The 16,232-nt window shown below is 36.0% G+C and overlaps 2 protein-coding genes across 10 annotated transcripts; one reads left to right on the top strand and one right to left on the bottom strand.

The window, feature by feature from the left end:
- Positions 1-1,969: 1,969 nt before the first annotated feature.
- On the bottom strand, positions 1,970-15,796 carry LOC104904573 (pentatricopeptide repeat-containing protein At1g52640, mitochondrial). Of its 8 annotated transcripts, none has more exons than XR_007269543.2 (4): positions 13,758-15,796; positions 5,909-6,276; positions 2,562-2,715; positions 1,970-2,349 (listed from the first exon to the last, which is right to left on the bottom strand). XR_007269543.2 is itself a non-coding variant. In XM_048635964.2 (2 exons), exon 1 carries the CDS (start codon positions 15,450-15,452, stop codon positions 13,797-13,799), a length of 1,656 nt encoding a protein of 551 aa, XP_048491921.1. In that variant the 5' UTR covers positions 15,453-15,796; the 3' UTR covers positions 5,661-6,276; positions 13,758-13,796. The 8 variants fall into 8 exon arrangements, 1 of the variants encoding a protein (XP_048491921.1); XR_007269546.2 differs by lacking the exon at positions 13,758-15,796 and adding an exon at positions 7,780-7,937; XR_007269547.2 differs by lacking the exon at positions 13,758-15,796 and adding an exon at positions 6,851-7,731.
- On the top strand, positions 9,430-12,642 carry LOC104904574 (O-fucosyltransferase 13). Of its 2 annotated transcripts, none has more exons than XM_010692860.4 (6): positions 9,430-9,836; positions 10,302-10,375; positions 10,537-10,607; positions 10,725-10,813; positions 11,018-11,239; positions 11,732-12,642. In XM_010692860.4, the coding sequence occupies exons 1-6, from the start codon at positions 9,691-9,693 to the stop codon at positions 12,465-12,467; spliced, it is 1,338 nt and encodes a 445-aa protein (XP_010691162.1). In that variant the 5' UTR covers positions 9,430-9,690; the 3' UTR covers positions 12,468-12,642. The 2 variants fall into 2 exon arrangements, with proteins under 2 accessions (XP_010691162.1, XP_010691163.1); XM_010692861.4 differs by having other exon boundaries at positions 9,771-9,836; positions 10,513-10,607.
- Positions 15,797-16,232: the final 436 nt, after the last annotated feature.

Genomic DNA, 16,232 nt, shown 5'->3' with positions numbered 1-16,232 from the left:
GTGTTTCACATGTTGTAGCATGCATTTTAAGCAATTTAACGAAGTTACGTTTAATTTGTCAATAGAATTCAGATTGAAAAATGTTCCAACTTTGTTTTTCGACAAAAGACCAACTTTGAAAGAGATAGGATGAGAATATGATATTATCCTTGTTCCCTAGTGCACACTACTATATATGCATTTTTTTTATTTGATGTCATTTGGATGATTGAAGACGTTTAATTAAGGATAAAACCAAGTTTCCCTATTCATCAGTGGACTTGTTAAACTTTTCTGTTGTATTTACTAAAAGTTACTTTTATAAGGGTGTGGTTAATTACTCTAATTAGAAGTTGGGGTTGGCTTAAAAGATGAGGTTTTTCATCTTTTCTAGCGATAATTTCTAGTCGAAGCATTTGATTGGGAGGGGGGGGGGGTCAGGGGTGTATGGTTGTAAATTGTAATGAGCTTCTAGGTGGGGTATATGCTAGAGCAGCCGAAAAGATTTATTCTTACATATTAAAAAAAAATTACTTTAATTAAAGGAATTTCAAATTGGGGGGCTTGGAGAGTTTGGGGGTGTGTGGTTGTAATGAACCTCTAAGTGCGGACCCTGTACGATGACAGTTTAGAGGACCTCTTCTTACCTATCTAAAAAAATGTTATTTTAATTAGAGGAATTTCAAGTTTAAAAGAGTTGAAATTTACTCACTATTTACCACAATAATCAATAATAATAATTCGTTGTACCTATTTGCTCTTGGATTTCTCTCCTTTGACGTAGATATCTTGATTGAGTCCATACGAGAATTAGCAAGTGGAAGAGTTTCTATTCCACTCATATGTTGGGAGTTCAAATCTCAGGTAGAAATATTTTTTTTTGAATATGTTGTACTTTAAAGTTTTTAATATGCGGAGGCACTGTTATAACTTAATTATCTTACTCTTGTGTGTTTTTTCTTTGCTCAAATTTTTTAAGAGTTACCAAGAGCCTGAATCAGTGACGGGTCATCGAAATGGGTTGCTCGAAAATAGTGAACGTAGGAGCAACAAAAACAAACTAATATCCACTGTTTAGTTAAGGAGAAACATATTCTTCGGTGATGAAATTTTTTATCTTCTCGCTGTTAGATCTCTTTCGTTTACGGGGTTTCTTTCCATCTTTTAGTAAAAATAAGTGATGGACGAATTGGTAGTTCCATTTAGAAGTAATTTAAAGTTTGAACTCATCCTTTTTCAACTAGTATCCACTAATTAAGAGATCATCTCAAAGTCTTTCCCATGTGAAATAAGATACATATGAGAGGTTGATCAGAAAGACTTTAAAATTCTAATAATGCAAATTATTAGTAACATGTCCGTAGTTAAGGACTCAAAATCTCCAATCATTTTGTGAAAAGTTTAAAAAACAAGAAAAAAGGTAATCATAGAATTTACATTTTCAACTCAAATCCTCAAAAATAGAGCCAATTACTTATTTTATAACAGAATAAATAATTTCACAATCGCTTTCTTTCCAATATTTGTATAGGTTCAATCATTCAATTCAATGGTTCACAACAAACTTGAGATATTCGCCTGGTCCAACAAGAAGTCAAGGCTTTTTTTTATCAACCCAATTATCCAAGTACCAACGAAACTTTTTTTTTTAGGTACAATAGAGAATATCCTCACATAAAATTACATTAACATGGTAACAGAAACAAAACTTATGATACATCACTATTCACCCAGCGAGCACAGGATGAGATTATGAGACTCCAACCGCAAATTAGATGGTAGACACGACACACGAGTCTACCATCTAAATGGTGCGCACTATTCAATACAATGAACAAAACAACACCTTTAATGAACAAGCTAAGCAAAAGAACCACACATGAAACTCAATGAACATCTAAATCAGTAATGAAAAACAAGAAAAAATGATAAACATACGAGAAAATATTTGATGAACAACCACTCAACCTCATGAACAAAGAAAGCACAATGAACAAAGAAATATCTGCAATAAACAAACAAAGAAACATAAAAATAAAGGTTAACAAAGAAGAGTCGTCGAGATCGATGTTCATTGGAGAACCGTTAATGTACATTAGTTTCACATGTTCATTGAAGGGCAGTTAATGTCTATTAGTTTCACGTGTTTTATATTTTTTGGGTTGCGTTTTGGTCCGTGTCTACCATTCTAATGGTAGACACGAGTCCACCATCTACCAATTGGACTCCAACATGGTTCAGCCGTTCAGGTGTAGGCCATAGCTCCATTGCCAGCTTCTTTGTAACTAGAGGAATCAGAGTAATGCCGAGCTCAGCAAATGAAGAAAGATGCTTCTCTGTAATGGATTGTTCTACATGAAGGTGTTCAAGCTGCAGGCAAATAATCTCAGAGCAATATATGGAGAAACCGAATCAGCTGTAAGCAAAATATAAGAAGTGATGCGTGCGCAGTTTAAAATGCAAATATACCGATTAGACAACCCAAACATGGATTGTGCCATAGATTACAAGACCTGATTTTGACCTGAACCCAAATGAACAGACTCAAACCAACCAGACGAGAAGAGTAATATCGATCTGACCTGATCAAACCAATTGACTCATCAGTTGAATACCACTCGAACCGAACCTAATTCAAAGGACCCATTTCCGAATACTGCATGGTTCATACCCTTTCAGCTATATACACTAGGCCATATACAATCTTACTTCCAACATCTTCTTCGGTCTTTTAATCTAGATAAGGGACATACAATTGATCAAATTGTGTTATTGTAATCTTGATTCAATGTAAGTTAAGATGCTTTAATCTTTACAGCTGGAAAAAAGGGGAGAAAAACAGAACACTTCTCATAGTGACATAATATGCATTTTTTTCACCTGTGGCTTTGATGGAAAGCAACCAACTCAGCTACCACTTGAAACCTTTTATCAAAGTACTTACATCATAGTTGTTTTTATGTGCTCACAGTTTACAAACAGTCTAACATAAAATACAGCTCATATGATACACAAGATGAAGATCATGGTTAACTGAAGCATACACCAAATAAGTGCTACGAGTATTATCAACGATGGAGAACTAAAGTTAGGGCATGTTCTCCCCAGCTTATTTTCAGTTCAGCTCTGGACAATACTTTTACTCTCACATCACTATTCAGTTCAGTTCAGCTGTTTTATGCTAAAGAAAACAGGCCCTTAGTGTTAGTTTATATTATCAACGATGGAAGAAACTAAAGTTAGTGTTACTTTATGATTTATTCAATATCAAATTGACAAAATAAACAATTACAGTTGAAAAACAAGGATAGAAATATGAGATACAAACAGGTGTTTAAATCTCTAGACATAGTTTGATATGACTTTGTACAAGAAAGACAAGATTTGTGATTTTGCAAAAGGTCGGTTAATTAATAAAAGTATCTATATTTCCTATTTCGCTGTTTGTCTCTTTCCCTTCAGACAGATTGTTAATCAAAGTAAGCCTGATTCTGACAAGATGCTAGATATAATTACTTCTATGACAAAGAAACTTTTGAGTTTTATTTTCAGCGATTCCAACTTGATTGATTTTATATAAAAAAATTCACAAGCATAATCTAGATCATCATCAACAGTACCATAATAATCCAAACAACAGGGGTCACCTTTCTATAATGATCTTAAGTGACCAATGACTTGCTTGAAGGTTCACTTTTTTTTTTTTTGTTGTTTCTACAATATTCTCCCTTGTCTCTCTTCCCTTCCCTCTGCCTAGCCAAATGAAAGTTGATGCACCATTATTTAACTTTGAATGGTTTTTTTTACTGCCCTGGATCATTATGAGTAGGCTTCTCTCGTAGTTCGGATTAAAAAAAATACATAGCAAGGATTGTTATGAGAAGACCTGTGGTAATTCTTGTCTATATAGCATGGGTACTTCTTTTAGGTCACGTACTCGTACCCGTATCCATGCTCGATACGGTACGTATCGTCGTATCCTCTATGGGTACGCATACCCAGTCCAAAAATTTCAAAATCTTGTTGTTTTCCGTCCCCGTACCCGTTCCCGTATCCGTCTCTGTGCAACCTAGATTCTTGTAAATCTTTTCACTTGTAAGTTGTAATTCGATATACTTGAAGCTAAGACGGTCATTTCTAAGGTCATCAAGCCTGAAAAATATATGTGGACTGTGGACTGATCAGGCTTCAGCAGCAATGTCTCTATATTACACTGAACTCACATTTCTGATCCAAGATCTGTATGGTCCTTAGCTGTAACAAGGCTTCTTTGTACAAGGCTAAGATTATACTTAAGTTCGAGTGGGCTCACTATTAATATAATTTCAAGTGTGACAGTGGGTACAAATTGTCCAAGCAAGCTGCTTGTAACATTTGGGAAGGCTTGAATTAATCTCCAGTAAAATTTCAGATGAGGCCAGTCCGTTTATGTATTTCAAGAGTCGTATATAAACTCCTTTCTAAACGAATTTGCCTCCCTATTCAGAAATTTATACTCTCTCCTCAAAAACCTAATAAGATTTGGTCTCTCCCCCTTCCTGTGAACTAGCCAATGTATTGTTGGTTAACCACGCAATTTGTGTGTCAATTTTCTTTTTTGCTTTCATCAAGTGAATCAAAGAGACCTTCAGTCTGGCTACTGGTGAGATTTAATGGTAATTTTTTCACTGTCCTTAATTTTTTCACTGTCCTTAATTTTTTCTAGCAGAGTACAGAGAACTGACGGTAAATTGGGATATGACTGTATCCCTCCTATAATGCTTGAAAAAGTAGCTTTAATATGTAGTTTCAGGTCTTAATCAGGCTTCCTTTTTCTAACAAGGACAGACGGAATGCATCTGGTCTTCAACAGGAACTTCCATCTGTTCTTTCTTTTTCCCAATAATAGGTGCTCAAAATTTCATGATAATTTTCATTGTTTTGTTGTAATTTTACAGGTCAGATTCATGGTGCAACGTTAAAATGGTGAAGTCTGCCAGAGTTTGGCTTTACTTGGGCCCTATGGATAATAAAACTGAGCTAATATACTCAAGAATTACGAAGGGTACCTAAAGATCAATGAGATAGAGAGAAGCCATTAATATCACTGTATATGCTATTTGGAATAACTTTGTATAGTCCCAAGTCCCAATACATAGCATCATAGCAGTCACCAATGCCCGTAGCATAAACAAACACATAAAGGATCAGTTAGCTAGAGCTAAGATATTGTCTTGTAGAATTCAGGGAGTTTATATGTCTCATTTTGTAAAAAGTTGGGCTGTCTTAAGATGTTTGACAAGAGCACAGATGCAGGATAAACAAATTCACGAACAAAATATATATAGAGCTATAATATCAGCCTTTGAGCAGCTTTAGATGCACTTGTTGTGTATCTAAGAATGAATATGTTTCTGTCAATACCTATAAAAAGGAATTTAAGGGACTTGAAAGTTCTATTATACAACAACAACAATAATGACAAAAGCCTTAACCCCAATAAGATGAGATCGATTGCATGAATCAAGATTTTATCTCCATCAGTGGTCTACATGTCATCTATCTCCACCCCCTTCTCACAAATGATATGTCTCTTATATGTGCGAGGAAGAGAACTAGATCAACTACATTAACTTAGTTCTAATTATTCATTGTTGGAAGTCTTGATAGACATAGGCTAATAGCCTATAAGAGCATCAATGTAGAGGCAAGAAAGATCCCTTCGATATTAATATACTCCACATTAAGGTGTAATGCACATTTTTTTCAGAATGAGTTGGATATTGCATCGGTACAAAAAGAAAAGAACTGAAAAGTAACAGTGTGATGATATATCTAAAGAGCAATTTTTTAATACAGAGATACTTTAAGCGACAAAAAAAATGCGGAATGAGAAAGCTTAATTGAATGACCAGATAATATTGAATAGTTAACTGTGTAATAACACTACCTTGCTGAGAGTATTTGCTGATAGAGGAGAAACAACCATGAGGCCAGTCCATTACGCCGTTAATATGCAGAAAAGTGTCACTCATCTTACTAGACCATTCACCCTCATCAGTATACAATCACATACTCTGGAACTATCCTGCTGCCAACAAAATGAAGGCAGATTTGTAGCCACTTCTTTTACATCGGCCCATTCAGAAAAGTAACGGTAGAGGTTCCCAAACTTGATCGCAGGAACACTTCCACTACAGCAAGAAGGATCCTGGATCTCCTAGGTGTGGCATTAGCCGGTACAGGTTCTATGTGAGAAGTGACAGGCTCTCCTTGTGCCATGATAAATGAGCAAAGGCCAAGGTTGCTCTTCAAAACCTGAGATATTTTAGCAACCATAAAGTGTCAGAAACAGTGTACATTTTCTGTCATGCTTCAAGGCAATTAACGAAGTTACTGAAAGAAAAGAATGAAAATTTCAGAATTCACAATCATAAACAGTCACAATTATGAATCAGATCCCTTAAACATAGAAATATAGAAAGGGAAACAGCTCAAAAGACCCCACTGTGGCACTGTCCCCCTCCCCTCTCCATAACAATTCACGAAAAGGCATCAGCTATCTGTAAGTTTTCCAATAGGTTCAACGCAAATCTGCCATTGCAGTATACAACTATACATAATATAATCGATGAAAAAGGGGAATTTTGTTGGGGAAAAAACCTGCCATGTTGACAAGCCCTAACAATTATTTTGGGTACAGGATCATAACTAGTAAGTTAAGAAAATGAATGACATATACCAAGTAGATTTCCAAGGTAATAAATCTTCAATACTCAATCATGCACATCTTTTTCTATATTCAATTCAATCACCACTCGTATATATGTGGTGATAAGCTGTAACGAAAATCAGTAGAGTAAATTTGCATACTTGGTAATAGATGCATTACCATTGGCATATACACAAAATTACATATAAACTCGTCCCAGTTCTTTATATCTAGCACCAATTTAGTCAGACGGACAATGCTTCAATGATTCAGAGAATGCTTGTACATACTCCTTTCTGCAAAGAATTCTTGATTTGACGGAGCTTGATTTCAGTAACTATCTCTCATTCAATTCCCACCTCAAAAAAAAAATCTTCAATATAAGGCTCCACATATATATTACCCATGTTTTCACTTACTCCAACTCTAGGAGTGAGTTTTTCCTTTCGAAATCAAGTTTCGGGAAATATCAATCTTAGTGCTCATTTGGTAGAATATAGGAAGTCAAATCATATATCTACAAATTATATCTCCCATGTAATAGCATTTCCTAGGAAACGCAAAATTATGTTTTTTTAATCACGGAAAGTTCCACTAACCTAATGGGCCCTCGATAAGTAACTTCCTCCATTTCGAAGTGCATTTATCCATGTTTATGTAAATCAAAGAAGTCTGCATTTCCTAGGAAACGCAAAATTATGTTTTGTTGATCACGGAAAGTTCCACTTTACCTAATGGGCCCTCGATAAGTAACTTCCTCCATTTTGAAGTGCAATTATCCATGTTTATGTAAATCAAAGAAGTCTCATTCTTCTACTCTTCCTAGGAATTTCTACATATCAAACAAACACTTTTAAAAATTACTAATTGGACTTTACTAATACTATTTGTCTTCACATATTCCAATTACAAAGCAGCAGCACCCATAATTATAAGCCAGCAAAAAGGTTATACACTTGATTAAAGACAATAAACTGAATTCCTTCACATCAACAACGTCCTGAAAAAATCCTAAAATGTACAAAATTTCAGACATGAAGAACCCTAAGTTTGAATCTTATACAATGACAAATTGGCATAGAAAAAAGAACAGAGAGGAAGATAGTTACCACTGGTGAGAGATGGAGGAGAGAGAGAGAGAGAGAGAGAGCAGTGATGGAAATGCAGAAAGGGGGGAGCAACATAAACTGTAATTGCCGCTACAAGTAAGGTAGCAAATGAGTTTATTTTTGCTGAACATAACTAGTAAAAATTAGTATTTTGTTCGAATAATGTTGAGTTCTGTTAGACAATAAATATTTGTTTTTTAATAGGTCTATGAATGTTTTTATCTTTTAAAAAGATGAATGTTTTATGTAAGATTATATTATATAAAATAAAGTTGTTAATTATTTAATGTGAAAGTATTGTGTCAGATCGTCTGACCCAATACTTTCCATCAAACGGGTTGAACAAGTGCAAGGAAGAAGACGAAGAAGATGCAAGGATTTCACCATCAAGCAACTCACAGCTCTTCTCTCCGTTGCTTTCGCCAAAGATGACTCTTCATCTTCTTTTTCAATCACCACCTCTTCTTCCTCCACTCACCTTGTCGACACGTCATCATCTTCCTCAACGAGTCAAGAATCGGACGAGTTGAATCGTCTTTCTGGCTATCACCGAATGAAATTGGTGTGTTTTTTTTTTGCAATTTTTGGAAGGAGGAGAGAGAGAATGAGTAATCAGAAGAAGATAATGCTTTCTTTCCTGTGATATGATTTTTCTTTCATTTGGTCTTCTGTTTTCTTTCAATTGGTGCGTAAATTCTTTCAGCTTGTGTTGTTTGTTTTTTATTTGGTCTTCTGTGTTCTTTCAGTTGGTGTGTAAAATTCTTTCAGCTTGTGTTGTTTTCTTTCATTTGGTCTTCAGTGTTCTTTCAGTTGGTGTGTAAAATTCTTTCAGCTTGTGTTGTTTTTCTTTCATTTGGTCTTCTGTGTTCTTTCAGTTGGTGTGTAAAATTCTTTCAGCTTGTGTTGTTTTTCTTTCATTTGGTCTTCTGTGTTCTTTCAGTTGGTGTATAAATTCTTTCAGCTTGTGTTGTTTTTCTTTCATTTGGTTTTCTGAACAAAAATTGAAACAAAATGGAAAAGAAAATTGAAACCAACTAAAAGTCGTCCGACCAAATATTATGATCGGACGCGTCTGACTCAATACCTTCTCTATTATTATTATTGAAAGTTGCGCATAGTAATAAATTGATAATAATAGTAAGGAACTACAAAGTAAGAATAATATTAATAATTAGAAAAATTGTCAATAGAGGTCTGAACTTTGGGCGATAATTTTTAAAAGGTTTGAACTATTGATTAACCTGTGTAGGTCCTAACTTTATGGGGTCTTAACTTTTAGCGGGGCTCGGTGATTTAAAACTGACGATTTTTTTTTAAAATCTCACCGAGTTCCTACTTCCCTCCCTCAATTAACCCTTCTGGTGTGACCCAAGTTTTACAAGTTATGACCTATTAAGCCAATTTTAAGTCACTAAGGCCCGCTAAAAGTTAATACCCCTAAAGTTGGGACCTACACAGGTTAATCAATAGTTCAGACCTTTTAAAAATTATCACCAAAAGTTGATACCTCTATCGTCAATTTTTCCTTAATAATAATATATTTTACAAAAGATAAGTTTGGATCGGATCAAATCAAATAAAAAAAAAGTTCAAATAAATCTAAGATGAATTAAACATAGCCTAAGAAGGAAAAAAAATTCTTGTAATCAGTTAATTAAATTTCGATCTAGCTCCATTCCAATTACGACTTTCCCCAAAAGCCCTAGCCTTTACAACACGATTCTTACACTCCTCCCTCACTCTTTTATCATTCTTCATCTTTTTAATCTGCAATCACTAAATCCGCCACTACAGTCTACAATTGCAATTCAAGAGTGCACAATTTTCTTAGATCTTTGTTTTAATCAGTTCTACATACACAATCACACATCAAAACAAAGTTAAAACAACAATCTCAAATACATTATACCAATGAAACCACCAAATCAAGCAATTATGATTTTTATGAAGCCTATATGCACCATTTTTCTCCTTTCTTTCTCTCTCATCCTTGCTTTGATCTTCTTATCTCCTTCTTCTCTCTTCTCTCAGCTTTCAGTTCCTTCTTATTCACCTGGGTAAGCTTTCAAATTTTATGTCTTTTTTTCATTCTTAAAGTTTCTGGGTAGAAAAAAATTGTACTTTCATTTCAATTTTTCATTTGATAACAAAACCCAATTCTATGAACAACATTATAAGTTCTGGGTTTCCTTTTTTAATTGTTGATTTGTTGTTGTTATTGTTTAGATCTATTATGAAGTGGGTAATTAATATTCATGCTGATAGTGAAATTTGAACTGGTAATATGATAAGTTAATACAAATGATGAAGAAATGGATGAATTTTAGTGGAAAAATGGTCAAGGAGTATGCTATTTCAAGTTTATTGTTATTTGTGTTGATCATTGATAGTAAATTTTAGTGGTAGCTTAGCTTGAAAACAGTTACATTGTTTTATGATAAGTAAGAGTGTTTCTTCTTGAATTTATGAGCATTGTAGGTGATTTTGGTTGCTTATCTGCTTTGATTTTGATGTCTTATTAGAGTTAATATATGGAGCCTTCGGCGTGTTGTTGAGTGGAGACCTTGTGATTGGTGGCTCAATGAAAAACCAGCAGGTAATTGTTATCTTTGATTTCATTTCGCAATTGTTTTGGAATGGGGTTATGTTAGGTTTAGGATTAGATATGGAGGTTTGGGAGCAATTGGTTGTTTTTCTCTCTGAGTGAAGTTGTGAAATGGTTTTGATTTGCAGACATTTGTTGTTAAAATACTGCAGCTCTACCTGCAAAGACTAATGGGTATATTCGCGTGGATTGTTATGGCGGCCTCAATCAGATGAGAAGAGATGTGAGTATTCCCCTCACTTGTTTGTTGAACATATTTGATTTTAGTTAGTGAAGAGAGGGTCCTAGTTCTTCTGTTGTAAATTTGTAATTGATCTTCTGAAATGCATTGTTTCTGCAGTTCTGTGATGGTGTTGGCATTGCTCGGTTGTTGAATGCAACTCTTGTTTTGCCAAAATTTGAAGTTGCAGCGTACTGGAACGAATCAAGGTACTTCCTGTCTCCCATTAAAAATCCATAGTAGAATTGTGGTTAGGAAGATGGAAGTATGAAAGCAGAAGATACACATTGTGAGGAAGAGAGAACAGAAGCTTATTTTCCATCTACTTCATCACATCTACTATTGTTATTAAATTTTGTGACCAAGAATTGCATGCCTTAGTGCTTTGGACTGACAGGTTACATGTACCTTAGTGGTTTTGCAGATGTTTTTGATGTTGATCACTTCATTCAGCAAATGGATGGCTTTATTCAAGTTGCTAAGGAACTGCCACCTGAGCTTGCATCAAAGGAGCCTTTTCCAGTTGATTGTAGAAAACGCAAGGGCCAATTTGATTACATTGAAACGGTGCTTCCTCCTCTGTTAGAGCATCGATATATTTCGTTTACTCCACAAATGAGCCAAAGGAGAGACAGGTATCATCCATCGTATTGTGTTCCTTTGGCTAATGATTTTTGAAATATACAGAAATAAGTCTAGGAAGTAGTGTTATCTGGTTGACATGACTGGAAATATAAGGTTGTCTAAACCTGTAACACGGGATCATCTATAAAAAGAAAAGGACGAGGGAAAAGCATGAAGTACACAGGCTGAACAGATTAACAGGGCGTTTATTGTAGATCAGTTTCATGAATTTGAAAGAATAGAAATGGAAGGGACAGGATGAATGAATGGGAGGAGGGAAAGAGAGAAAGAGGGAGGTAAGAAATAGGAAGTTAAATGTGACATTCCTTTATTTTAGAAGCAAAATATTTTCCAGTCTTAGGTAAACAGTAAACTATTTTCCAACATCTGAAAATTATTTTCCACGTTTTTACAACCCTAAAAAAGGAAGATATAAAAACTACTTCTCTTGGAAATGTTCTTCGCCCGATCAAAACTTCCTTAATTTTCTTTACATCTTACAGGTATCCTCACTACGCTAAAGCTTCTCTCTGCCAAGCATGTTATAAAGCGCTACGTCTTACAGAAACCTTGGAGAAAAAGGGTGCTGAGCTACTCCAAGCAATACCTAAGCCATTCCTCACCCTCCATCTACGGTTTGAGCCTGACATGGTTGCTTACAGCCAATGTCAGTACACAGGGCTCTCCACTGAGTCCATGAAAGCCATTGAGGCTGCAAGTGGAGAGAGAAAACCATGGACTGGTGAAGCAGCCCGTATATGGCGAAAGCGTGGAAAGTGTCCCCTAACTCCTCAGGAGACAGCCCTCATCCTTGAATCTCTCGGTATCCCAAGAAACACAAATATCTATCTAGCAGCTGGCGATGGCCTGATGGAAATTGAAGGGCTGACATCTATCTACTCTAATGTTTTTACAAAGTCTACCCTACTACGTGATGAGGATTTCAAGGCCATGCATGGGAACACAAAAGCTGCCCTGGACTACTATGTTTCTATTAATAGCGACTCGTATGTTGCTACTTATTTTGGTAACATGGACAAAATGGTTGCTGCTATGCGAGCTTTTAGCGGGATGTACAAAACTCTTCTTTTGAGTCGTAGAGCTTTCTCCGAGCTGACTTTCCAAGGGCTGAAAGGAAGCGAATTGAATAGGGAACTATGGATGGTTCATAGAGATGATTTTGTCATGGGTAGAGGATCGGCTTTGCCAGATTGTTTTTGTGAATCTAAACTACAATAATAGGTCACAAATTATTGTTACGTTACCAAGTCATCAGAAATGGTTCTATTTCTGTTGTATCTGGTTTCTCTTGTGTATTCTGCATGAAATTATATATCAGGCTTCATATGTTTGTACGTATAAGATACGATTATGCATTTATAAAGATAAGTATGATCATTAGATGTTTTCTTCAGTTTGCTCTAATGGAGTTCTGGTTAGGCGAATTCAGTAAGAAGCTAGTTAAGGATGTTAAAGCTTTGAGAGGTTGCTGATCATTTTTCGCCTAGGAGAGGAGGGGATGAGGATTCGAACTTGGGAATCACTACTGAAATCCGAGGTGTGCTCCAATGGGTGTTGTCATTCATTCTACATCCATTGTCTGCAAAGTTGTAAATGCTCAAGAACAAGAAACCAAGAGGTTAAGCAAGGTTCAATGTTTTTCAAAAAGTTTACTGTATGTTCGAAAATACCAATAGGAGCAGATTCTCTCAAACTTAATTACATCAAAGAGACATCGGTTACGATAGTGATTCAACTAGAACCATTTAGTGGTATTATTACGGTTAGAGTGACAAACTTCAATGTTTACTTCTGTAATCTTCTCTCCATCCCAAATATGTTGCTACATTATCTTTTGGCACAATTTTTCAGAGAGGCGAAAAGATAGAGGGGTGATAAACTGCTGATCGTTAGTGGACACGCACAAAGGGGTGACAAAACGTTAATCGTTAGTGGGCACGCACTCGCAATCCATTACTTCTTGACTGTTAGGATCAAAGTATGACACTTTAAGACTATATTTTCGAAACCCCGAGGTATCAATTAGAATTTTTGAAAACATAGGAGCACCACATGATTCTCTCCCTCCTCCCAAAAAAGAGAGATGCAGTCTTAGATATTTCTTCTACTCTGCAGCTATGAAAACATCTTCCATAAGCCATTTCAGAAGTTGTATAGTTCAATTCCATGTGAATGCACTTTCCTAATTACGGCATTTTATTTCTTCTGTAAGTCTACTGGTATTATACTCTAGGCTCAATCCACTCAAATCATCATTAATCAATCTAGACAAAAGTATAATCAGACCAAAAGGGATATGCTTGTTACTTATGGCACCTTTGTAGGAAAGGCATCTTTGAGACAAAAAGGGATTCATTGCTGCTTACAGACAATGTAGCACTATCTCCAACGCCGATAGACAAAATAAACACCCCCCCCCCTCCCTCTCTGCCGAAGCTGAGAAGGCACTGAAGGTGATATAAGGTCTAGTTCAAGAATGAGTAAACAAGAGCTGAAGGTGGGGAATACCAGCTGCAAACTCAAGCGATTCAGAACTCAACCAAGCAATCATGTAGCATCTCGCATAAAGGGCCATTCCTCTTCACTAAATTCTGAGCTGTCATCTTCCCTCCGCCTCCTTTGATGAGACCTACGTCCTCTCATTGCTTTTGATAGTTCTTTTATTGATGAAGAACTACTGGCCTCCATCTTATCAGCCAGTATCTCTATCTTCTCCAGAATTCCCCATCCCACAAGCCTATTTCGTAATAGCTCAATTGTTGAAGAATAAGGAGGAATTCCTTCGTCGATCATTATCTCAAAGTATTTACATGCCTCATCCAGCTTGCCTTTCTTCTTAAGAAAACCATGGATCATTACAGCATAAGTCGAAACTGAAGGATAAAAGCCTCTTCGCGGCATGCTATCCCACACCGCTTCAACCCTATCAAATCTCCCAATCCTAATTAACATTTTAAGCAACATATTGTATGTATGGTGATCAGGCTCACACTTCTCCTTGTCCATTCTAGAAAGCAACTTGAGAGCTCGATTAACCTCATTATGATCACAATGGAAAGCCATGATTGTATTATAGCTCCATGTGTCAGGACTCACCCCGGCTTCTATCATCTCATCCAAAACATGGTAAGCCTCTTCAACCTTCTCACTCGCACACAACTTCTTTACAATACAATTATAAGTATACACATTAGGCACCAAATTATATTTCTTCATTCTATCAAGAACCCTAAAAATCGAGTGAATATTGTCTCTTTTGCAATAAGAACGAATAAATATCGAATAAGTACAAGCATCAGGAGCAAGTCCCTTGGACCCCATATCTCTAAACATAGCATACGCCTCATCTAAATCTCCTCCATTACACAAAGCCTCCAACAAACTATTATAAGCAGGAACATCAACCACACACCCTCTTTCAAGCATTTCATCAAACACCTTTCGTGCTTCCCCCGAATCACCAATATCGCCCAAACCCCGGATCAAAATCGTATAACTCTTCACACTTGGATCAAATTCACACTTCACCTCATCAAAAAACTCTCGCGCATCCTTAACAAATTTCTTCCTACACAACAAATACAAAAGGTGATCAACATCATTCAAATTCGGCCTAATTCCGAACTCATCCATTCGATTAAAAGCCCGAATTGCATCAATTGGTAAATTAGCTCTACAATAAGCACCAAATATAACCCAGAAAATTTCTGGGCACAATTCAAAATTCTCAATTGATTTCATCTCAGAAAGCAAATCCCAAATCAAAGGAAATTGCTTGCTAGTACCCAGAACATCAATAAGAATCTTGTAGCTAGTAACATTAGGTTGAAAACCCGGAAATTTTTTAGCCCAAAGAAAGAATCTATGAGCAGAAAAACCCAGATTTTTGGTTCTTTTCAAGACTTGTTCAACCAAATTTGTGGAAAGTTTTGAAGAAAATGGGGAGAGTGCAGATTCGATGTCGTGGTGAGGTGCACGGAAGTCGCTGAGAACACGAGAGATGTCGTTGACATCGTTGGGTGAAACTGGAAGTTGGTCAAAGGAGAGAGAATGAGAATGGTAGGAAAAGGAAGCATGAAAGGAGGAGAGAGAGAGGAGGCGGAAGAAGAAGGTTGATGATGCTCTGCTTTGAGAGGAAAAAAGTGAAGTAACACTCATTTTGGTGGGAATATTTGTTGTTGTTTGAATGTTAGTTGGTTGCATTTTATTTGGAGTTTTTCATATCTTCACTTTTTGGAGAGGGAAAATTTTATAATCACATTAGTTTTTTTTTTTTTAAAGAATAATTAGAATTTAGGAGTGAGGTAGATTGAAGGAATATATGCGTAATAAATTTCTTTTAAAAGGTATTTGAGCAAAACGAAGTCAAGAACTGTAGCAAACGAATGAGAGGACATAAAGGAAAGAGATTATGAGAAAAATGAGGATGAATAAAAATGAAAGAATGCAACTTTTTTTTATCTCCATGAATGTTTTGATGTTATGTCTACAAAGCAACGTATTTGGGATTGAAAAGTGATTTGACCAGGCAAAGACCATGTTAATTACTTAGGGTACGTGTGCTCGACTGGAAGGTGACATGGAGATGGAGGTGACTGAAACCCTTGCACTTAGGCATGCTTTGAAAATTGCACAAGAAGTGGGTCTTGGTAGTTTGGTACTTGAAAATGATTGTTTGAAATTCGTTACTCATATCAGAAGAGGAATGCAGGAGAATACAAACTTTACTCTTGTTTTTAATCATGTGTGCCGCTCATAAGCTTGCTCTGTTGCCCACCTTAGTAGGGAGTATAGTGAGATGAGGGTGTGGATTGAAGAAGTGCCTTGTGAGGTTCTTTTGTAAACTCTTATTTGATTTCTATAAATTGTTTAGTGTGCTTTTCTCCCAAAAATAAAATTTTTAAGGTCTCTTTCCATATTAATCTCAAATTTGATCCATCGAGTATCGATAAGTAATTCTCAATGTGATCCATATTAGTTATA

Source organism: Beta vulgaris, chromosome 9 (genome assembly GCF_026745355.1).
Source record: "Beta vulgaris subsp. vulgaris cultivar EL10 chromosome 9, EL10.2, whole genome shotgun sequence".
NCBI lineage: Eukaryota > Viridiplantae > Streptophyta > Magnoliopsida > Caryophyllales > Amaranthaceae > Beta > Beta vulgaris.
The sequence above is the reverse complement of the archived record's forward strand: the minus strand, read 5'-3'. Positions and strand labels throughout refer to the sequence as shown.